Source organism: Calliopsis andreniformis, chromosome 4 (genome assembly GCF_051401765.1).
Source record: "Calliopsis andreniformis isolate RMS-2024a chromosome 4, iyCalAndr_principal, whole genome shotgun sequence".
Taxonomy (NCBI): Eukaryota; Metazoa; Arthropoda; class Insecta; order Hymenoptera; family Andrenidae; genus Calliopsis; species Calliopsis andreniformis.
Window position 1 is genome coordinate 4,994,651 of NC_135065.1, and position 23,427 is coordinate 5,018,077.

The window sequence follows — 23,427 nt, forward strand, 5'->3', positions numbered from 1 at the left end:
TTTTAATTATGTTTAGTTAATGTCGTGAATTTGTTATATGGAAAACTAATCTATTTTTAAAACTTATCATTCAGTAATTTATGTAAATATTTTTATACTTTATATTATGTTTTCTAAAAAAAAATCAAAGGTTAAATAAAACAACAAAGAAACCACAGATATTCCTGTCTTCGAATCTTTGCATTCGAAGAAGAATTATGGACATGCGTTACTTTGCATCCACAAGAGAAAAGAAGATTTACCCAGGGAGGTCTGCTGAAAGAAAACTTAGAAAGACTAAGTCTCAAGGTTTAAAATTATAAAGGAAAATTGAGGAATAATTTTAAAAACAGTCGCATCAAGTCTTTGTGTCAAACTCAACTTTGACAAATCAAATCGTAAAGTCGGGGGTTCACTGGAAAGCTAAACTATGTTATGCTAACTTTAAATGTATTTGCTTCAGTACAATATATGTCTATCTGTAAACAGATGTCATTTGCATTCAACTCGTTTTTAAGTGGGTGAAAGTAAAAGTCTTTCAAAACATCTAAAAAAATTCATGTGACATAGAAGTCTGTGGATAAAATGTATGGAAGTCGAATACATTTGCCGCGAAAATCGAATCAAATTTCAGATGGCAGCACTAATGTCGCGTCACAAAATGGCTGAACTATCTTGTACCCCTCCCGCTACAGTTTCAAACCCCGCGTCGGTAACTCCAGTTCAATTCAGTCCAGTTTATGCATCGTCCTCTCAGATCATGCATAGACTAATCTCCAACCATCTTGATATGACAAATCGGTGTTGCACTCTACAGACGAGTTGAATTATTAGTATCCGCGTGATTGAAAATTGTTGTGCTTCATTTGAATGTATATTCTTGTGTTTATTCTATAATATTTCTGTTTTTAATATTAGTTGACAAACGACGATTAGAAAGGTAAGGTGCCATTAATGTATGTGTTATTATACTTTATTATCATCATCTTTCATTCATAAATTCCAATTAACTAATGTGAAAGTCATATAAAATAATAAGAACAATTGTGTTGCATTGTAGTCATATAATTTATTGTAGAAAAATGCCCATGTGTATTGTCAAAGGGTGTACAAATAGATCTTTCATGAAGAGTTTAAGACAGGAACAATTGGAAGAAAGGTCAAAAATTACTTTTCATATGTAAGTGTGAAACAAAGGCTTCAGGCAACAGATTTTTCTATAAAGAAATAGACCTTTTTATGACTACAATGTTATTTAGGGTTCCAAAAGACAGTGTTAGACGTCAATTATGGTTAAAAAATATAGGAGTAGATGAGTCGTCCTTGCCTAAAAAGGCTGTAGTATGTTCGTGTCATTTTAGAAATAGAGATTTTGATACAACCTCTCTATCATATATACGACTGAAGGCAGATGCTGTACCTTACGTATGTAGTATTTTGTGAGTCTATTACATTATTATACATCGTTGTCTGTGTAACTTGCTTTATATTTGATTATTTATTTATTTGTATTTACAGTTGGAACTTCCAGTAGATGTGAAAGAAAAAAGCAGTGATGGGTACGCACAAATTTTAAGTGAAGAGGGATTATCTTCATGTGTATGTTTCTATTATTACAATTTCTACAATATATATAATATTATATATTAAATAACATAATCATCTTATGAAACTATTATTCTAGCTACGTTTGGCACTGACTGAAGGATCAAATACTTCAGATAGATCAGCTGAGTCATTGAATTCTTCAGTGAAAAGTATAAAGCACTTTAGAGAGGCTGTTTCCTGTGATGAACATATTGAGAGAATGTCAAGGAGAGAAACTCCATCACGAAGTGAATCTGTAAGTCACTTATTTAATGTACATAGGTTCGTAGGATTTCAATATGTCCTGTTGAGTAGCCCTACTCTGCTTGCACGTAATTTTGTTCACTATCTTCCTCCCATCCTGAGACAAGCTGGTCAGGAAAAGAAAACATTTAGAATTCCTGAAACTAGCATCATTTATGTTAATAGTCCAGATATGGTTCCAAACTATAGTCTGATATGCCAGCATCTCTATATTTGTATATGTATAGGCAGTAATATTTAGTATGCATGTGTAGTAGGTGTATGCATTACTGTCTTACAGTTACATGCATTGTTAAAGATATCAGATAAATCAATACAAGTACAGATGTCCCATGTTGACAAATCTACATCAGTGTCACCAGAGAGATTATGGCATTCACCAAGAGCAGAACGATTACGTGAATACATACAGATACAGAAGAGACAGTATCAAGCTCAACTGAGACTGCTGAGGCAAAAATGCAACAGGAAAACAAAAAGAATAGAAGATCTTCAAGCAACACTGAAATTATTCCAAAATAAGAATTTATCTCAAACTGAATAAAGATGGAGGTATTGAAAGGTATATTTAATTTCAATATTCAGCTTGTATAGAATTAAAATATTTAAACATTTGTATGGGACTGAAGCCTACATTCTATTGTATTAATATACCATTATGTTTTGTATTCTTTTGTTATTTAGGTATAAAGGTTACGTGATGTGTGGACAAAACGCTTGTAAATAATAGATAAATAACTTAAAATGATCAGGAGGGTAAGGTTCGTGGACCTGAAAAACTGTTTTTTTTTAAATATATTTTATATAAGAAATAAACTGAGAAAACTATTTTATTTTTCATTATTTTTCACCGTTCCTTTTCCCTGTTCTACAAACGTTGTTTATTAAACTATACAACATAACAAACTTATCTGTTATAATTAAAAGGTATGAAATCAACAATTATAGTTCCGAAATACATATTTGAATATAGTATTTGCTTGCCACTAAGTATTTTTATTTATAGTATAACAAACAATTAAACATTACAAGTAATATAAAATCTTTCTGAGCAAAAGAATTATTCTAAAATCACAAAAATGCAAACTTTAGATTTTATTTAACAATTATGCAACAATTGTGCAATTATTATCAACAATACGTACAGAAGATCATCTCGTAATTTCAATCATTGGTTCCAACTTCCTACTCTTTTGGAGGAAAGGATATAAATACCATAGAATCAAGATGAATTTCTCAGTCGCTCCGGTGTCTTCGGAAGGTGCGCGTCGCTGTGGTGATTCTCTATGGGGATTTCAGGCCCTCGGACCACCTTCGTCTCCTGGACTACCATAGTCGCTAGACAGCCTTCAACCCTTGGATCCAGCCTCTGTGAAATGGATATGTAACAAAATACATACTACACTATATTTTTGCTTCTTTTTTGTTATTACAATGTATTTAGTTTGCAGAAAACCATTATCACATTAAAAGTAACAATATGCATATAACAAGTTCTTGCTATGGTAATTAACAAATTCGAGTCCAGTGATCGCCAACAGTCTTTTCAATATAAAAAATGACTCAAATGTGATAACCTTCGGTGAATAGTGTTGCCATATTCCGGGACAAAATGTCTTCCCACAACGTCATGAAGTTGAAGAGAGGGGGTACCGCGAAACGCATAAATACTCTGCACGATAGGCGCGCTCCTCAGTCAAGTCCCATGTCCCATCAAGTCCTTAGTCGCTCTTAAGATTTCTAAGTGTGCGGATCGTAGTGATCGTCACTCGGTTCCTGTGGTACCTTCTCCTGATTCATGTCAACGACCCATGGGGTTTGGAGGGTGCGAAATTCTTGATCAGGGATTAGACCATCCAACTTATGCCTCATCATTTACACTTCTTCAACTAGAAAGACGTTACAATTCTACCAGCTTCGTCATTAAGATCATACAGCAGTAGAAATGCAGACTACTTTTACTAACAAAAAATTACGTAAGCTAAACATAGTCATTTTCACTAACAATACAAGACTTTATACTTCATACTTACTAGATACACAACATTGTACATTATAATTGTATAAAATCCTTCTGACCAATCATTTACCACAATAAAAATCATTAAAAACAATCATTTGCGTTTACTGATTCATTAAACCACAGTCCTAACATGTTCCTCTATTTCTATATCTATTTTATTCAGGACTGGCGTCTCCAACCACATTTTAGAAATTTCGAGATACCTCCTTTCATGTCATGTTTTCCTGATACTTATGCGGATTTTAGCCAAAAGTCTACATTCAGATTCCCGCCAATTTTTGGAAACCTCTTTGCATATCATGTTCTCCTGATACTTTAGTCGATTTTCGGGCAAACTCTAAGTTTCCCTTCCCGCCAATTTTTGGAATACTTCTTTGCCTATCATGTTCTCCTGATACTTTAGTCGATTTTCGGGCAAACTCTAACTTTGGTTTCCCGCCAATTTTGGAATACCTCTTTGCATATCATGTTCTCCTGATACTTTAGTCGATTTCCGGGCATACTCTAACTTTGGTTTCCCGCCAATTTTGGAATACCTCTTTGCATATCATGTTCTCCTGATACTTTAGTCGATTTTCGGACAAACTCTAAGTTTCCCTTCCCGCCAATTTTTGGAATACCTCTTTGCCTATCATGTTCTCCTGATACTTTAGTCGATTTTCGGACAAACTCTAAGTTTCCCTTCCCGCCAATTTTTGGAATACCTCTTTGCCTATCATGTTCTCCTGATACTTTAGTCGATTTTCGGGCAAACTCTAACTTTGGTTTCCCGCCAATTTTGGAATACCTCTTTGCATATCATGTTCTCCTGATACTTTAGTCGATTTTCGGACAAACTCTAAGTTTCCCTTCCCGCCAATTTATGGAATACCTCTTTGCATATCATGTTCTCCTGATACTTTAGTCGATTTTCGGGCAAACTCTAAGTTTCCCTTCCCGCCAATTCTTGGAATACCTCTTTGCCTATCATGTTCTCCTGATACTTTAGTCGATTTTCGGACAAACTCTAAGTTTCCCTTCCCGCCAATTTTTGGAATACCTCTTTGCATATCATGTTCTCCTGATACTTTAGTCGATTTTCGGGCAAACTCTAAGTTTCCCTTCCCGCCAATTTTGGAATACCTCTTTGCATATCATGTTCTCCTGATACTTTAGTCGATTTTCGGACAAACTCTAAGTTTCCCTTCCCGCCAATTTTTGGAATACCTCTTTGCATATCATGTTCTCCTGATACTTTAGTCGATTTTCGGGCAAACTCTAAGTTTCCCTTCCCGCCAATTCTTGGAATACCTCTTTGCCTATCATGTTCTCCTGATACTTTAGTCGATTTTCGGACAAACTCTAAGTTTCCCTTCCCGCCAATTTTTGGAATACCTCTTTGCCTATCATGTTCTCCTGATACTTTAGTCGATTTTCGGACAAACTCTAAGTTTCCCTTCCCGCCAATTTTTGGAATACCTCTTTGCCTATCATGTTCTCCTGATACTTTAGTCGATTTTCGGGCAAACTCTAACTTTGGTTTCCCGCCAATTTTGGAATACCTCTTTGCATATCATGTTCTCCTGATACTTTAGTCGATTTTCGGACAAACTCTAAGTTTCCCTTCCCGCCAATTCTTGGAATACCTCTTTGCCTATCATGTTCTCCTGATACTTTAGTCGATTTTCGGACAAACTCTAAGTTTCCCTTCCCGCCAATTTTTGGAATACCTCTTTGCCGATCATGTTCTCCTGATACTTTAGTCGATTTTCGGGCAAACTCTAACTTTGGTTTCCCGCCAATTTTGGAATACCTCTTTGCATATCATGTTCTCCTGATACTTTAGTCGATTTTCGGGCAAACTCTAACTTTGGTTTCCCGCCAATTTTGGAATACCTCTTTGCATATCATGTTCTCCTGATACTTTAGTCGATTTTCGGACAAACTCTAAGTTTCCCTTCCCGCCAATTTTTGGAATACCTCTTTGCATATCATGTTCTCCTGATACTTTAGTCGATTTTCGGGCAAACTCTAAGTTTCCCTTCCCGCCAATTCTTGGAATACCTCTTTGCCTATCATGTTCTCCTGATACTTTAGTCGATTTTCGGACAAACTCTAAGTTTCCCTTCCCGCCAATTTTTGGAATACCTCTTTGCCTATCATGTTCTCCTGATACTTTAGTCGATTTTCGGACAAACTCTAAGTTTCCCTTCCCGCCAATTTTTGGAATACCTCTTTGCCTATCATGTTCTCCTGATACTTTAGTCGATTTTCGGGCAAACTCTAACTTTGGTTTCCCGCCAATTTTGGAATACCTCTTTGCATATCATGTTCTCCTGATACTTTAGTCGATTTTGGGACAAACTCTAAGTTTCCCTTCCCGCCAATTTTTGGAATACCTCTTTGCATATCATGTTCTCCTGATACTTTAGTCGATTTTCGGGCAAACTCTAAGTTTCCCTTCCCGCCAATTTTTGGAATACCTCTTTGCCTATCATGTTCTCCTGATACTTTAGTCGATTTTCGGGCAAACTCTATCTTTGGTTTCCCGCCAATTTTGGAATACCTCTTTGCACATCATGTTCTCCTGATACTTATGCTTATTTCCACCGTAAAATAAACTGTGGATAGAAATAAAAGAGGGAGTATCAGGAGAAGATAATACCAAAAGAGGTATTTTTCAGGAAGTAGGTTTTGGTTATTAAACATTTTGTTTGGAATGTGCAAATGTTTATTAGGTACACAGGATTTATGATGAATTAAATAAATCACTGAATGGATATATCTTTTTCACTGTTTCTTTATTTGTATAAATTAAATATCACATTTTACATAGTATACACGTGGATTCTTAAGCTGAAATTGTAATTTTTAATTAATGATGAACATTTTCGAATCGCGACTTTAATTTAGTCGAAGTAGACAATGACGGGACAGAGGTTGCCTCCTCGGTGCGAATCATCACTCGATGATGCCCCTTGGTGGATATTGTATCTTGCGGCTTATGGTCTGACCACTGATCAAGGATGACGCACCCTCAATGACCCATGAGCCTCTGACACGGATCTCGGAAACTAACCTAAGAACAGACTAAGAACTACCAAGATCCGCACCCTCTGAAATCTCGGGAGTGACTGAGGATCGTGTTCGTCGTGCATGGTATTTATGCCTTTTGTGATAATGGTTTTCTTAAAAACAAATATATTATACTATGTATGTTGTTACATATTCCATTTCACAGAGGCTGGATATGTTCTATACGCTTATATTAAAAGAAGTAATTATAATTGAAATGTTGAATGCTGTGTGTCGACGCCTCCAAGAATGCTCCATAATGTATTCATAATGCATGGAACGACGACTTTTGTAAATCGTTTTCCTTGAAGCTTTTGTTCACGAGAACATCATGTTGATCACACTTGAGATATTGCACATACCTGATCGCTGCTGTGCACATAGACTATGACCAGAGGAATAGCAAAACGATCTGACCAGATCGAAAGCGGTAATGCGTCTAAGGAACTGCTAAATCGTGGTCATGATTTTCATTCAGATCATTTCGAACTTTAAATCTTTAATTTTAATTCCTACCGCTAGTTTGCGCTGTAATCTTACTTTTAACTGAGTCGATAACATCGACTGTGACACGAAAATGGTAAAGTTCACAACGACAGACGGTGACGATAAATGCATTAGATGACAGGCTTGGTGATGACAGTACTATTTAGCGCTCTAGTACTACATTGTTGAATACTAGAGCTCTTTTATTAGATTTGTAAAATATTACATCACAAATTAACAGCATTGCATATGAATTCTTTGATCTTACTTACCTAGACAATTTTCTTGTGCATTTATTTATATATTATACGCTTTCAAAATGGGACAACGTTACTTTCAATTCTTTCGAATAACTTTTAGTATTACTGTTTCTCAAAATGAGAATATTTCACATCGTAATTGAGTTCACTATAAATATAAAATATAAATTGAACTCGAACGCCATCTTTTAGCGATCGTATGTACGAAAAATGTTTATAACCTTAGAAAATAGTATTCTGTACATTCGACCTGTATTTCGTCAATACTTTTGACTTTTACGAGTGTATATAATGGATCATCAGATTCTGCTATTCCTATGGTAAATAACGTCATATGAATATATATTGATATATATGAAAATTAAGACGAGACTGACAGAATTTAGTAACATTTAAAGCTGAATAACTTATTTGAAATTTAAGGAAAGTAGTTACATCTGGTGCACTTAAAGCCAGCTTGTTTATATTATGTCATTATGTATTATTTAAAATTTGAAAATGTAAATAATATAAAAGCAAACATTTTTAATGGTTTACAAATCTGATGAAATTACAGATAATAGTTAATGCAGATAAAAAGTTTGAGAAAATCTATTATAAAGTAAATGAAAATAATTCAGTTGTATGTTTTGCATAACATATTAAGAAATATGGCACCATCATATTATGCAGTTGCTAAAGGTCGTAATCCTGGAATTTATTCTACATGGTAAAGAACTATTATTATCAGTTTTGGTATATTATTTTTAAGTATTAATTTATATTTACTATTATATCATACGTAATCTATTTTCTATAAGGGATCAGTGTAAGGAACAAGTTCATCAATACTCTGGTCCTGTATTTAAAAAATTTAATTCACAAACAGAGGCTGAGAATTTTATTAAACAATATTCCAAACCAAATATAGAAAGTAAAAGTACAAAGAAAATACTACAAGTTCGAAAAAGGTATAGTAATGATATTATATGAAAAAAAGAAAATAATATAACACTTAGTGAACCTTTTTAGACTCATATCTCAAGTAGATGGATCTTCTAAAGATAATAATCCATCATCTTCCAAAAGGCGTACAATATTACTAGATTTGACCACTTCAATTTCTACAAACAGTGAACACAAAGTAAATACAAATTTTTTTTATTATATACTACACTCTCTGATGATAATTGCATATAACACATTTGAAATGTTACAGAAGGAATCATCAGATTATATTATTGATAATAATGGTTATGTAAATGTATACACTGATGGTGCCTGTAGTTCTAATGGTGGAAAAAATCCAAGAGCAGGTATAGGTGTTTGGTTTGGCGATAACCATCCCCTGTATGTTTCATATCTATATTTTATTGTATTTTATTCTAATTAATTTTTGAGAGAATAATAGGTTTTGTTCTCAATTTTACTAACTTCCTCATAGGAATGTATCACAACCTGTTGTTGGTAGAGCAACTAACAATATGGCAGAAATTCAGGCTGTGACTATAGCTGCAAAGCAAGCCAAAGAAGCAGGCATAGGAAAATTAAAAATCAATACAGATTCAAAATTTCTCCTTCAATGCATTCAAAATTGGATGCCAAGATGGAAAGCTAATGGATGGAAAACTATAAATAATAAACCTGTTATAAATAAGACTGAACTGCTGGAAATGGAAGAGGCCCTTACTTCCTTAACAGTGGACTGGGTAAGAACTCTTGTTAATTGAAAATTTGGATTTACAGGATATTTTGCAATAAGTAATGAGCTAATTCTATAGTCAAAACAAAAAATTATTTAATTTGAAGCTTCTTGTCTAAAGAGACTGAATTTAAAAATTCAGAAATGGAAAAAATGTTTACTTATTGAAAGCTATACACGTATTTATAAAATTATGAAGCTGATTGTGCATGTAGAATCAGATAGATAATTGTTTATTGTATTATTCATTTCAAACACTATTTGTATTTTATTCTCAACATTTATTGGAAGTAATATTTCAGAATCATGTTAATGGTCACGTTGGAATTTATGGTAATGAAATGGCTGATAAATTGGCAAGGGCAGGTTGTTTACAATATGAAAAGCATTAGTATCATGTTAATTTAAGAAATGTAATATATTTTTATAACTAATATTTTCTCTTTTTGATATTAAGAATCTTACTATTTAGAATAATTTATAGATGAAAAATATTCATGCATAAAATATAAACTCATCCATGTTTCATTAAGGAATATTGTTTTTATTTAAAAAGAAATGACATGTAATTTTAACTGTTTGTGATAAATGTATGTAACAATAAAGTCATTAAAAAAGTCAAATATATGTATTTACTTAAAACTTATTAAGCTAGGAGTTAACAAAGGATGTAGCAATATTAATTTGATTCACGTATTAGGTCCATTTTCGCTGTTGGTAGTTTGTTCTTTATCTGTAGATCTTGGACAAATTTGCTTTAAAAGGATGTATATATCCTCTGGCGATGTCTGAAGCGCCAGAAGCTCTAATATCACACTACAAAAAATAATCATTTGAAAATGATAATTTAAATATCGTTAAATATTTTTGGAAAATAGCCAAGAGTCAAATCATACGATATAGAGGTTATGTTTACACATTTCACAAATTATTACCGAAATACTCCTGGAACAGCTGAAATTCCTGCTAATTCTGCTAGTGCAATTAATTCTATTTGATGAGCTTCAGGAAATGCCACTTTATCCATTATAAATTTTAAATGACTTAAGGATACAATTTACCGCCCTATCCCTATGCGGGTGGTAACTTTTTTAAACTTAAATAACCACTTTGGTTTTACAACGCCATCTACGTTCAAGAACGGTGGTTTTGGGAACCATAAATAATTCAACTGAAGTCTAATCTGCAAATTTGAGTTTATCGTAACGTGGTTAACGAAACCTTTTTCTGCTAATAAAATAATAAATTTGTATTCTTAATAAAATTAATACTTTGTCTTTTATATTTCTTTTACTCACAAAATCAATTTAATTAGCACTTCAAAATCCAAAATATTAAGTAACCTTAGAATTTTGAAATAATTGTATGTGACATCTAAATAAATCGAAAGGAAGCTTCAATTCAAATGAATTTAGCTGATTTTTTAGCAGTATAATGAATTCAAAAATGGTTGTAAAAAATAATAAACATTCATTATGATACGATTAAAAACTTTATTTTGGTTTGCTTTGCAATTGGGAAAAATATATATAATGTTGCGTGTACCTGTAGGAACTTTGGACTACAGATTATGTCTGGGACAATTGTCGATTGGGTAACATGCTAATTTAAAAAAAAAAAAAAAAAAAAAAACTTAGAACGTGTCGATACGTTACCAACGAACAAGTTGTGAAAGAGAAGAGGAAAAGAAGTAGCTTAAATCTATACTAAGGCTAACATCTCGTTAATCCTAGATTTACACGTTGGTAACAAATGTGGTATAAAATATTGGTATTCGATACGCATTTGACGTGCCTCTCTTGAACGAATGACAAAAATATACGAAGGTTGAAATATATGAGTGTATTTCGTATTTGTTTCGCACGCGACGTCCTTTTATCATAATGCAATAAGACTTCGATTTAAAAAAAAAAAAGAAAAAAAAAGAAAAAAAGAAAGACGAGAGAGACAAAGAAACAAAACAAAATAGTAGGATTATAAAAACACTCGAGCAATCTATAACTTAGATCTTTTCAACGTATAAAGCTGACCATGAAACGAATCTTACACATGGCACACGGTTAACCAACTGTCTAAAATCTGACGCTGAACAACCCTGCTAACACGTATAAAATTATGTACAGCATCACGAGATAGAAGTTTTGTGCTTTGTTCCTCGTTACAAGCATACACGAACCAGCTATTTCTGGTCTGTTTCTGTTTCTCTTTTTTGCTTTTCAAAACAGTTGAAGATTCTCGACTAGCGTACATTGTACGTCATGCATTGGATAAAGTCTATATAAAAAGAAAAAGAAAAAAAAAAGAAACGAAGTTATTACGAATGTTTTATATTCGACGTGAATTCCTATTACAGTAGAAAATCGTCGAACGACTTGCCCTTTGGAAGATACACGTTAAATGCTTAATTTCAGCAGGGTTAGTACTCTCTCTATTGGTCTCGAAGACTCGATCGTTCGTTACGAATAACGAATAAAAGCAACGCGGCGATTACAATGAAGCAACGACCGTTTCAACTCCGACTGCGGATCTTTCGTCATTAAAGTGCCCGGGAGTCAAGATTTATAATTCCTCTCGTAAATACTCGTTTCTCAGGAGAACCGCTTGATACGGCGATTCTTCTATACGAAATAAAACTTATACTTTACAGATGAAACATATTTGAAGATCCTTAAAAATATACACTTCCTCTCATGACGTATCATCTTTCGTGTTTATCGTGCTGAATACGCGTTATATTCTTGGCCATTCTTTTTTGACTAGATTCATTCTCAGTTGAATAGGTATTTAACTTGATACCACGAGTACGAGATCCGGATGGATAGACGCTCGTTGTTTAGCCAGAACACACTTCAGAGTGCTCGTCCCATGCAGCGACCTAAAATATTAATTATTAATAATATTTATGTTCACGATTAGAGGTTAAGTATCGTATCAAATAAATCATTTTATTAACGTGTGTAATGCCACTTTTACTTAAAATTACACGAATTTTAACATGCTTTAACGATAGCTCTCGTAGCACTATATATGTTAAGAAATATGATTCAAATAATACCAAAATAATTTGAAAGTCTTACCTGGCATTCGCGACTGCAGTACCATTGGTTTCCACAGCCAGCGCATACGAATTGCGCTGCACGTTCGTGACATCCTTGGCATCGTGGAGGACTATCTCTGTCCTCTCTGGTATCCCTTCCACCTGAAGAAATGCGGGTCTCTCTATCTTCGATTACAGCCGATTCTTCCTCAACATCATCCTACAAGAGAATATACAAACATTTTACATACTGATGTATATGTATTTCCTCTATGGGAAAATACTGATTGAGTAAGTGATTGTAATGAGTTGTAACGTATATCTTACCACATGAATTAAATTATTCGAGTGCGACTGAACTGGAGTATTGACGACTGGTGTTATTGTTATTTCAGTTCGAGCCTGGAAATATAAAAATAGAATTGAATGTTACTCAGGTTACGTTTACTTTTACCTAAATGACACATTCACGATTTTATGATTTGTGAAGCATTTTCAGTCACAAATCTCTTGATTTGTATATATACTATGCAATTTTTATATCCAATGTAAAAATGCAATGCAATGTGAAAGGTAGTTTTAGATATATTTCAAGGTATATTTTCAATTTAGTCTTTTCACTAATTATACTGATTTGAGTCTTTCGATATACATAGTTCATTGGTGAAATTTATCTCTATAAAGAACTATAATATTAAAAAATCAAGAACACAGTTTTAATATTTAACGTTGTCCCTCTTTTTTTCTCTGGACGCTGCATATATGAACAACTTCCATTACAAAAAACTTTCTTTTAATAAATAATAAGCATTCACGACAACGCCAATTTTAAAAAAATATCATATATGAAAAGCTTTACAATTGCTTTCTATTTGTAAGTGAATCTGCGTTTTAAAGGGTTAAACTGTGAAGGTGTTATGTTGTGTTTCATAGAAATGTGAAATACCTTGGAAGAAGATAGGAGGTCACTGATAGAAACCGGATTAGAGCCTTGATATGCCTGCAAAAGGTGCTGGGTTGCCGCACTTTGCTGTGGCATGGACGCGGCTGTTGGTGCATTCCTTTCTCTTTCAGGTGCGGTGAGTAATCTAGCTAAAGTAGGTGAAAAAGAAGTAAGTCTTGGAGATTGTGATTTCGTGAGAATTCCATGGAGCAATGAACCGCTCTGTTGTGGTGGCGTATTTTGAGGCGCTGGAGATGGCGCGACAGGATGAAGCGTCACGTCCGGGTAATTCTGAGGTGTTTTCACAGGCTCACCTAAAAATAATTTTAGATTTTTATATTAATCGTTTCACTGGTTAAGTTTCAATTATCCTAAGCCTTCCGAATCCCATAAGTAATATGACTTCCTCTTTTACATTTTAATTCAAAGGATCAAGAGAATCCTTCGAAAAAGAGCCTAAAACAATTGTCTGATGGTGGTAGAACGTAATTCAGACAGAGCTGTGACTAAACATAACAGCAGGCATTCATTTATTCACGAATAAAATGATTTTCGGAAGCATTATTTATGGGATAAAATAATATTTTAAACGTTAAAGGAAAAATGGCTACGATTACTTATTCATCTATAGAAGATTGGCACTTAATTATTAAACTCTATATTTACACTCTTTTCTAATACTGAAATTTGACAATATACGTTGTTGTTTAAAGTTAATTATATGTACCTTGCTGTTGGCTAAGTTTGGCGAATTGCACGAGCACATCCTTAAAACTCATCGAGTTATTGGGATCAACCGCGTTCGGGTTGCTTTTACAAGAATCTGTACTAGATGGCCTTGAATCAACACTGTGGCCTGTTTCGACCATAGCTCCGCCAGCTCCCAGACCGACATTCACCGAATTTCTCATTCTTCGTCCCCTGTAATTCCAACAAATACTCTTTTACAAAACTTTACTTGCAATTCCTGTTAAACTGTAAATAAAAACATTAAATTTACACATTGTCTAAAAACTGATACTTGGGAACAAATTTACATTTTTCTAAAATCAAAAAAACTACTAAATGTCACAAGTAATAACAATATGCTTGATGGGATCAGAAGAATTAAGCTTAATTTTATGAGCAGAACGAAATATACACTTAGCTCTAAAACGATTTAAACCTCAGACTTTAAAAGTTCATTCTAAAGGCTTCCAAGTATGCAAACAAATATACAAACAAATATACAATACAAATAAATAAATAATCTGCTGGGCTATGAATTTAGAATGAATAACCAGAAAGTATAATATTTCAAGATTATTTAGTTAAATGTGCTAAATATTTTGACTAAGATTTGTTACCCTAAAATAAACTTTCCAGCTCTCTGGCTTCATATGAACAATTACCTGCGCGGTACTGTTTCAGGGTGCCTCAGTCTATAATCAGCAATGATGGATCTGACGTCAACGATGGCGCCTTGGCGTCCTTCACCAATCTGTCTATTTTCTGGGCTGAGCACTTCCGCCTGTTTCCGACCATTTTCACCGCCCTGTTTTGGGGGCGTCGACTGCCGCTGGGACGACTGTTTCCCGATCTTCTCCTTCTTGAAGGCAGGTGAATCCCGAGAGCTCTCTTCAGGCAGATCCTCCTTCGAGCCGAAATTCAATTTCTCTTTGGATACTGGAGTAGTGTTACCACTGCTCTCCCACTCGGGACCGAGCGCTAAGCTCGCTGGCGGCAACGTGTCCGCTAATTGTCCATTGCCCTCCATAAATCCCATGACTTGCCTCCTTCTCTCGATCCTCAGGTACGCTTCCTCCTTGAGTTTTCTCATACTCAGAATCTCGTTCCATTCCATTTCTTTGGCACGTGCTAGCTCGTCCAAGGCCTGAACAAAATATATAGGAATTGTAGTGCATGTGTTTAATGGGTTTAAGACTGTATGGAATGAATTCATGTTATAGGGTCATTGACTAATGAGATACATGTTTCTAGTAATTGTGTCCTGGTACCTGAACACTGACGCTAATTTTACTTAATTTTACACTTGAATTCTAATGTCTCAAAATACCTGGACACTTAAGACATCGAATGTTTCAATACGTGAACACTCCAAAAGTGTATGTCTTGATACGTGTCTTATGACACCCCAGTAATATACTATTTTAGGATAAGTAGGTACACTATTTTTCGTTTTTAATTTCATTAGAATTTAAGCGCAATGTTAAATAAAATTAGCTTAGATAGTGTTCAGGTACTAGAACAGTTCCCTTGTTTCCTGAATACTTAACACAGTCGAGTAAAGAATCGACGTATTGATACAGAGGGAGACATAACAACTGAATAGCAGTGCTTGATGGACCAAATATAGTAATCATAAAAGCTACAACTTCGTAGATATTCTAGAATATTCCATTGAAGCTACACAAATCGCCATAAATAGTGTTCTAATAAGTGAAGTCTACATTTAACTACTCATACCCTTCAGCCTCCAACTTTACAGACCCCCCAAGTAGCCCCAAGAACATCCTTACACAAGTCTCTCATTTTCCAAATCGTCTAACATCACAAAACAAAAACATTCATATTTATTCCAAACACAAAAATTCAATCATTAATCAAACTCTTTCCCATTAAAATTAAAACAGCTTCAAAAACTGGAGTCAATCACATTCGCCTGTAAACGTTTCATATCTCCCTAACTCAACACGCAAGAATATCCATTCACCATAAGAAAACAGGGATCCTACATGAAAGAAGAAGTCCTCTCCAAGACCCCCTCTTCAAGCAGACCGACCCAAGCATCCTCCAGACGTTTACCTGAACTTCAGCCCGCAGCTGATCAGCCCTCGCCGCCAGTTCCTCCGCGGTAACTTTTTCACAGCCAACCAGGGACGTGATATACTGCTCCCTCTGCTCGTTGCAGAACTTCTTCGGCGTGGAGTTCCCATTAGGCGGCAGCTGTCCATCCGTGGACTTTCGCTTCCTGCTGCCTCCTTCTGTCTCCGATTTCGCGCAGCGTGACGCCGCCTGCTTCTGCTGGGCGTTCTCCGCGGCCGAGGTGTTCTTCGTCGCCTCGTTCTCCGAGTCGCAGAGGGGCTCCTTCTTGATCGACGCCGAGGACCTCAGACACTCGAGCGTCGCGGGCGCGGCGGCTGTTTCCTCCGGAAGCGCCGCCCCGTTCTGCTGGCTCTGGGGCACCTTCGGCGAGGCGCGTGACGTGTCGTCCTCCCGCGTCTTCTCGGCGGAGTCCACCTTCTTCCCGTTTCCAGCGGCACCTTCCATCGCGTGCATCTTGTTCAAACTGCAAGCAAACGAATATTTCTGCCGTGAGTAAGCGTTTCCTGCGTCCTTCGGACGTTTCATGCCGTCAGCCTTGTGCCACTCCGCGAGTCACATTGCAAAATGTCGCGCTTTTATGAGCCGCTTTGATCCTTCGACCTGACGATCGCAATTAACGAAAAAAAAAAAAAAGAGAGGCGACAAGGTGATCGCGATTAGCGGCCTTCCGCTCGTCGAACGTCTAAGACGGAAGAGCTGTTAGGTAAAGGCGTCGAAGTGATGGGAGCGTCTGTCTCTCTCTTTTTTTGGGACTGAATTCACTCGATATAAGCTCGAAGAGATACGAGGAGGCTCTTTAAACTGGTTCGCTTGGGAGTTGATGATGCTTTAATGGACCTTGGAATCATGTTTTCTTGGTTCTATGTTAGTTTGTTGAGGTTATAGCGAATTATGTATGCGTTACGATTTTTTGAACTCTCTAATTTTCTTTGCTAAAATATATAATAGTGCAAATATAGTATACTAGATCAATTAAAAAGCTTAAAGGCTTTATTGAGATAATGAGTCTCTAGCTTTACGAGTTTATAGTGAGTGAGTACTGTATTAGAGTTCTCGAAGTCAGTCTTTGAAAAATGGCAGACTGAACTGTCCTAGGATATAGAATATTAAGAAACTTTGAAAACATCACTTCGTGACGAGTACAATTAGTTAACTTTGTCGTTCAAGTACTATATATTTTCCAAAAAAATAAGATAGAGTTAAAATCACTGAACCATGTAAAAAATACAGGCAATTTGAAATGACTTCAACTTAATCTTTCTGAGACAATATTAATCTCTAAAATTTCTCTAATATTTGTGAGTATTGTACAACATTAAACTATTTATCAAATGTCCCGTTATATCTTTCTTTCTCAACCTTCACTTTAATTTATGAATTTATACGAAACATGATTTTGATGTAAAGAGGCTAGCGTAATAATAATTTCTGGATGCAAATGGCTTTTTTTACGTTAATCATTGTAAGAAAAAACTTTTCAGCGTATAACAATGTCCTCGAAAGACAGTAATGCAGTTCCATCCACGAGTGAGGTCCCTTACACCACTTTGTCCTCCTCCACGTATCAAACTTGATTTGTGTTGATTGCTCATACATAATACTCGAGGAACTAGCATTTGTATGCATAATAGAGGAAACTAAGTGTGGGAGACTCTTTTGCTCGTGATTAGAACTTGTCACATTGTAGAAAGAAGCACGCCTTGAAACAAGTTCACAGACTGGGACCAATGATAGTCTTGTTTCAAGCTTTGCTAAGGAGACTATACTCTGCTCACGTTGAAGTCAGAACGAATGTAAAGTGTTCTGTTTGCTTGATGGTCATGTGATTAGGTACCCTTTGCTCCGCCCACTAAGAATCATAGTGACACTATTACAAAGAATTGTATTATAATTAGATTAAACGATACACTTTAGTTACATCTAATTTTTTTTAACAAATACTATCTTCATTTCATATTCTCCAATTCCTTTTGCTTTCACTCGATATGAAAAACAGATACACAAATATTCACATTTTTGGACAATGCAAATATGTATATTTGAGAATGGTAGGATTTAAACATGAAATTATTTGCAAATGATATTTTTTAGTTCACTCAAAAGACGAAAAATTTAATTTGTGCTGTGATATAAGTAGAGTTTACAAATGTAAGATCAATTTTTATTATTATATTTGGACTAAAAAAAGCACAAAGATTACCTATTTTTGTTATCAATTTTCATAATGAGACTAAAATAGTTCTCTCTAAATTGAACTTAATGTCTTTAATTCTATATGGAACAAATCAATAAATATTCATTTCATAATACGAACTTCAACGTTGTCACGAGTGTATTCATTGCACATACACTACTTCAAGTAGTATATACGTTACATTTTGTATTTTATCCTTAACAGCACTTTGCTTTTTCCTTTAAGAAATACGAGAAGATACATATTTTTTGCAATAAGAAACACACAATCATCGTCATATACATATATAAGTTTATGTATCTAAAATACAGGATACATACAATTTACTGGAAACGAGAAGTTCGTGAAACTGAAAAACAAGATATAAGAATGGAGCTAGATAGCGATTTATGGAAAACGGATCAGAAAATGTTCACTTTTCAACGATGACACTGATAAACCGATAAGTCTGCTCGCGAAGTTTGCTTCGACCTTGCACAGAAAATAGTTGTCACTGAGCTGAAGGACATTTTCAATGCAACACGCTTGGCATGCGTCTGTATTATCATTTTCATAGTATCGTTTATACAAATGTTTATATCGTCACCTATCCAAGGGGACAGTGTAATTAGACGAGTTGCATAAAGGACTTTTAATTAACACTACTGGATACGCTCAGCTTCTGTAATGTGTTATTAGATCTGTTTGCTAACGTCGCGTTGCAATTTTGGCTAGATACTGAGCAAATAAGAATTAAGAATTATTCATTTCAGTTTGAGTGCAATGTATTTTAAAATGTTTATTTAAATGTCTTTGCATTTTCCTCGAGTATTTAATGTAATTTCCGGGTTCTCTGTCAACAGACTTTTAAAATCACTTTTCTGAAAAATATGAAAAAAGAATCTAGAATTTTAAATCATTTTTATACAAGGATGTTCTTATCTTAAAGTAGATAAAATTCAGAGTATCTTTTTAAAAAAATATCCTAAATTCGAAAATATATCTATATAATTTCCTTTCAGTTCTCTGCATAATTGCTACTCTAAACAATTTACTAATACTATTATTCCTTCAAGAAAATATGTATTTGTAATGACAAAATTAAAGCTTTGTATAAAACCATGATAGGCGTATTGAGTATTCTTTTACTATAAGTTCCTACATTCTTCATAATTAATGAATGCTTCTAAGTTACGTATCTATTTTTTAAATTGTCTCTCTTCTAATACTGTCTTCTAAGTGTCCTAAGTTTTTTCAACTGTTTCAGTTGCCTCAGATTTATAAACTTGAGTGAGAAAGCAAGAGTGTTTTTAACCCCTTTCATAAAAGTTGTAGTGCAGTCGATCACTCAGTACAGTTTGTGCACTGAACACCTACAGAAGTTCGACAAATATGGTTAAAAGATTTCCGCTTACGGTTTGTGCTAAGTGCTAGAATTTCAGCAACGAAAGAGTTGAGAGTTCTAATACGTTAGCACGTTAGGTAATGCATCCACGTTTGTCTATTTTCTCAATGTATCAGGTCAGTTCCAGAGTTTTACATTTTGGCTTAGAGGAGCTGACTTTCTAATAGAAAGCAATAAAGTGTTTAGTATATTAAAACATTAGTAATAAGAAAGCATTTAAAATGTAGAAAATTGAAACTTACTTAAATACCATAAATTTATATTTGAGTAGAGTTATATATAATTATCTATAATATTTTTATTTTTATAATTCTGCTATAAGGCATCCTGTTATACAAACAAGATAAAAAGAACTGTGTTTTATACCTATAATTTATATCTAATAAATACTGTACTTTAATCACTGAAGCTTAGAGTCTTGCACCCACATACAGAGGTTCACTGTTCTAAATATTATAGATCTTCATTTCGTTTGTAATGAGTTAAATAATTTCATTCGTCAAATAGTAATAAATATCTTTAGTATCTTTAAAATGATTACAAAATTTATCATTAAATGTCTGTTGTTTTAAGTATCATTAAAATTGATGCACTTTTATGTGCTCGTGAATAAAATTGTAATTAAATTGTTTTCTTTATAATACCTACGTACGGTACCGCTCATAAATATTCAAATGATTTCACAAGTTTGGAAAATTGCAGATTTATTTCAGATATTTATTTTTGAAATTAATCATTAGTTACTACTAAAGATACAATTACTGTAATTATTATATATTAATTTTAAGACACAACAGAAATACGAAACAAATGTAAAGAATATAGATCATTTGCTACAAAGAAACTTGGATTTTTCTCAACATGTGACACCATTCGAATATTTATGTGTAGTACTGTATATTCTTGAAACACTTCTCACTTCTGTCTTAACACTATTCGTTCACAGTTACTTTAATTTTAAGTGTGCTCCATTACCACACTACTGGATGGCAACCCATTCCCTACCTAACATTTCAAGTAATACTTCTGTGAAACAATAACAAGATCCCAAACTCTTTTCAAATTATTTAATACAATCTTCATCGAAACAATCCAGTTGAACCAAGCAGAGGTCCAATAACAGTCTCAGACTGCATCTCGTTTCTTGCACTCATGATTGAATTCAATTAAATAATAACTATGCATATTATATCTCAAACAAGCAATAACGACATAATAATAACAATAATAACAGTTACTCAGTACTAAACAAAACAACTTATCGAATAATGTACCAGACATCTTAAATACCTACAGCAACGCGCGTATTTATATAACCACTTCCCCATTATTGGAAATGCATGAAATACACGTTTTTATTTACACTAACCGACATCAAACGTTATTCTCATCAGACTTACAAACTTTATACAACAATCGTTTAAAGTAAGGTTTATAGCCAAAGCTATATTAGATTTTACTCGAAGCGCCATTTTACGTATTTCCAATAATATGAAACTGTTCAAATGCACAATAGTTACACGAGAAGGACTAGTGGAAACTTGAGCATGATTTCATAATATTTTAGGGGTCTTCGATCCCAAAGCTTCTCGAATCTTTTCGAACAGTGATTATTTCGCCGATCGATACGCGAACGTAGTCGAGCGCGATGGAAGCAAGGGTACATGCTCCCATGGCGAAGATGACGCAGAGTGGTCTTCGCAACGTGTGCACGACCGTTCTGCGTTTACCCTCGGCAAGAGGCACGCTACACACGCACTAGAATAGAAGATGACCACACAGCGGGGTTAACGCTTTCGCGCCTTCTGTGCGCTCCACTACACGCTTCGTGCGCAGTGCCTGCTCCTTCTCAGGATTCTATGCAGATTATTGTGTAATCGATGACATATATTCGGAAAAGTGGCAAGAAGAACCCAAAATTGTATAATGAAATTGCTCAAAAACTGTCTTGGATTTGGAGTTTAAGTTTGGATACTCTGTTTGAATTTTGGCGGGTTGCGATTCGTGGCGGCAAATATGTAGGATTTAAAAAGTTCTGATTTTAATGAAAGAGTTAGATAAGCTGGATTTTGAAATTTATGAAACAGTGATCACCAGGACCAGTTGGTACTATTCTCAAATTATTGAGATAAATTTAAGTAGTTAAATCAGTTTTCTGAATCTTTTCGTTATCTCGATGTTACTCTTAATTCTGATAAAGCAAACACAACAAGAGAATTAGGCTATTATTATTGTCTACCAAGAAAAGAACACGAGTATTTAATATGGCAATTGAAGCACGAATTTTTAAAGAACGTAATAACTTTCTTTAAACAAACAAAATTATTTAATATATTAATTGCAACTTCAGTCGTAAAAATACAACTCCGATTGTTTACCTTTTTTATCTTATCTTGTCTCTATTAGCCATTATAGACATTGAACTTCAATTAAAAAGAAAATGAATTCAATATAAAGGACATAAGTATATAATCTGAACTTATAGTTGACATAAAATTTATTTTTCTATGTTAGGAATATTATAAAAATTGTCACTTTTTATATTATAATTTAATTGACATGAAGTCTATATTTTATATCATATTACTCAGTTTAGGTAAATAATTTAAAATTTGTTTCAGTATAATTCTACAGCAGTAAGAGTAATATTGATGGAGACATGGGGGGATTCTAAAAAAATGAATCAATTTCAATTATCTCGATATTGTGGGTGCACAAGTGCACTGAAGTACAGCTTTAGGTGGTTGAAGCATAGGGGGATGCAAGGGGAACGATTCTCCCTCATCGTAGGCAGAATTGTGATCTGACTACAAGTGTTTCCCTTACCTCGACGCACTGCTCAAACGCCAGAAATTGTTCTCTAGAGTACACGGTCTTTGAACCCAACGTTCTCGGAAGCCTAACCAGTTGTAAAGTTTATTCTAGGCTTTCGATTCATTTTTTCGTGTGGTATAACTACTCCTTCATAATTTTTTTTCAACAAACTTTCACTTTTAAAAGGTTTCTACCTGAGTCTTTTAAAAAATATATGTACGCTCATATTCCTATTAGCACGTATGTATGAAAAAGATTCCATTTTGATACCCTCTAACTTCTTGCAGAAGAGGTCTGAATATTTGGAGAAAATAAAGAAGATATCTGAGAATTTATAAAAGAAAATTAGACGAGATTTCAAGTGATAATGTGAAAAGAATTAATTCAGTCCTCTACCTCACAAGGGTTAGGTCAGTGTTTGTTATTATTGTATAGTCCATCAGCGTTCGGGAGATTTAAATGCCGCAATAGGAAAGTCATTCCTGAATAGGAGTATTACTACATCATATATGTACTTCAAAAGTGACACAACTCAAACAATCTGATCTTTTAATTGTAGTTATAAATCAGTTTAATAAATGCACCTGGATTCATCGTAAAAAGTTGACTAATTTAACATCAAAGTTATAGAATCTATTCAAGTAACTCTTCACATATAAATTACAACTTATTTAAATAAAGGAAAAAAATCCTTCGTTTAACTATCTTCAGCCAAAAATACAAACTTTGCTTATAGATTTCAATCAAGATGTAAAATTTAAAATAAAAATATTTTCAACTATCTAAAGTTTCAAATCAAAGTCTTCTTAAACTGCAATTCTCGTTTACCATAAAATGAAGTGTTATTTAAATAATTCTTAAATTATCACACAAAACTGTATTTAACGTTTCAAGT

At 34.3% G+C, this 23,427-nt stretch overlaps 4 protein-coding genes across 11 annotated transcripts in view; 2 read left to right on the forward strand and 2 right to left on the reverse strand.

Moving 5' to 3' along the window:
- The first annotated feature begins 11 nt into the window (after positions 1-11).
- Positions 12-2,658, forward strand: LOC143177947 (uncharacterized). Of its 6 annotated transcripts, none has more exons than XM_076376285.1 (7): positions 12-919; positions 1,040-1,159; positions 1,239-1,404; positions 1,498-1,578; positions 1,664-1,822; positions 2,111-2,392; positions 2,515-2,658. In XM_076376285.1, exons 2-6 carry the CDS (start codon positions 1,062-1,064, stop codon positions 2,372-2,374), a joined length of 768 nt encoding a protein of 255 aa, XP_076232400.1. In that variant the 5' UTR covers positions 12-919; positions 1,040-1,061; the 3' UTR covers positions 2,375-2,392; positions 2,515-2,658. The 6 variants fall into 6 exon arrangements, 5 of the variants coding, with proteins under 5 accessions (XP_076232400.1, XP_076232399.1, XP_076232398.1 ...); XM_076376284.1 differs by having other exon boundaries at positions 1,058-1,159; XR_013001684.1 differs by lacking the exon at positions 12-919 and having other exon boundaries at positions 936-1,159; positions 2,184-2,392.
- Positions 2,659-7,889: 5,231 nt separating this feature from the next.
- Positions 7,890-9,806, forward strand: Rnh1 (ribonuclease H1). 2 transcript variants are annotated; one of them, XM_076376356.1, is made up of 7 exons: positions 7,890-7,973; positions 8,210-8,362; positions 8,454-8,603; positions 8,665-8,776; positions 8,852-8,982; positions 9,077-9,341; positions 9,637-9,806. In XM_076376356.1, the coding sequence occupies exons 2-7, from the start codon at positions 8,259-8,261 to the stop codon at positions 9,724-9,726; spliced, it is 852 nt and encodes a 283-aa protein (XP_076232471.1). In that variant the 5' UTR covers positions 7,890-7,973; positions 8,210-8,258; the 3' UTR covers positions 9,727-9,806. The 2 variants fall into 2 exon arrangements, with proteins under 2 accessions (XP_076232471.1, XP_076232472.1); XM_076376357.1 differs by having other exon boundaries at positions 8,855-8,982.
- A 66-nt stretch (positions 9,807-9,872) lies between these two features.
- On the reverse strand, positions 9,873-10,576 carry LOC143177987 (uncharacterized). Its single transcript, XM_076376358.1, has 2 exons — positions 10,270-10,576; positions 9,873-10,150 (listed from the first exon to the last, which is right to left on the reverse strand). Exons 1-2 carry the CDS (start codon positions 10,359-10,361, stop codon positions 10,024-10,026), a joined length of 219 nt encoding a protein of 72 aa, XP_076232473.1. The 5' UTR covers positions 10,362-10,576; the 3' UTR covers positions 9,873-10,023.
- Positions 10,577-11,061: 485 nt separating this feature from the next.
- Positions 11,062-23,427, reverse strand: part of LOC143177984 (uncharacterized) — a 59,947-nt gene continuing 47,581 nt past the window's right edge. For both annotated transcript variants that reach the window (XM_076376354.1, XM_076376355.1), the window contains 7 exons: positions 16,120-16,603; positions 14,706-15,187; positions 14,042-14,235; positions 13,318-13,628; positions 12,699-12,773; positions 12,412-12,591; positions 11,062-12,209 (listed from right to left, as the gene is read on the reverse strand). In XM_076376354.1, the coding sequence (XP_076232469.1) occupies positions 12,168-12,209; positions 12,412-12,591; positions 12,699-12,773; positions 13,318-13,628; positions 14,042-14,235; positions 14,706-15,187; positions 16,120-16,603 (1,768 nt within the window). In that variant the 3' untranslated portion in view covers positions 11,062-12,167. The remainder of the gene's footprint in view (positions 12,210-12,411; positions 12,592-12,698; positions 12,774-13,317; positions 13,629-14,041; positions 14,236-14,705; positions 15,188-16,119; positions 16,604-23,427) is intronic.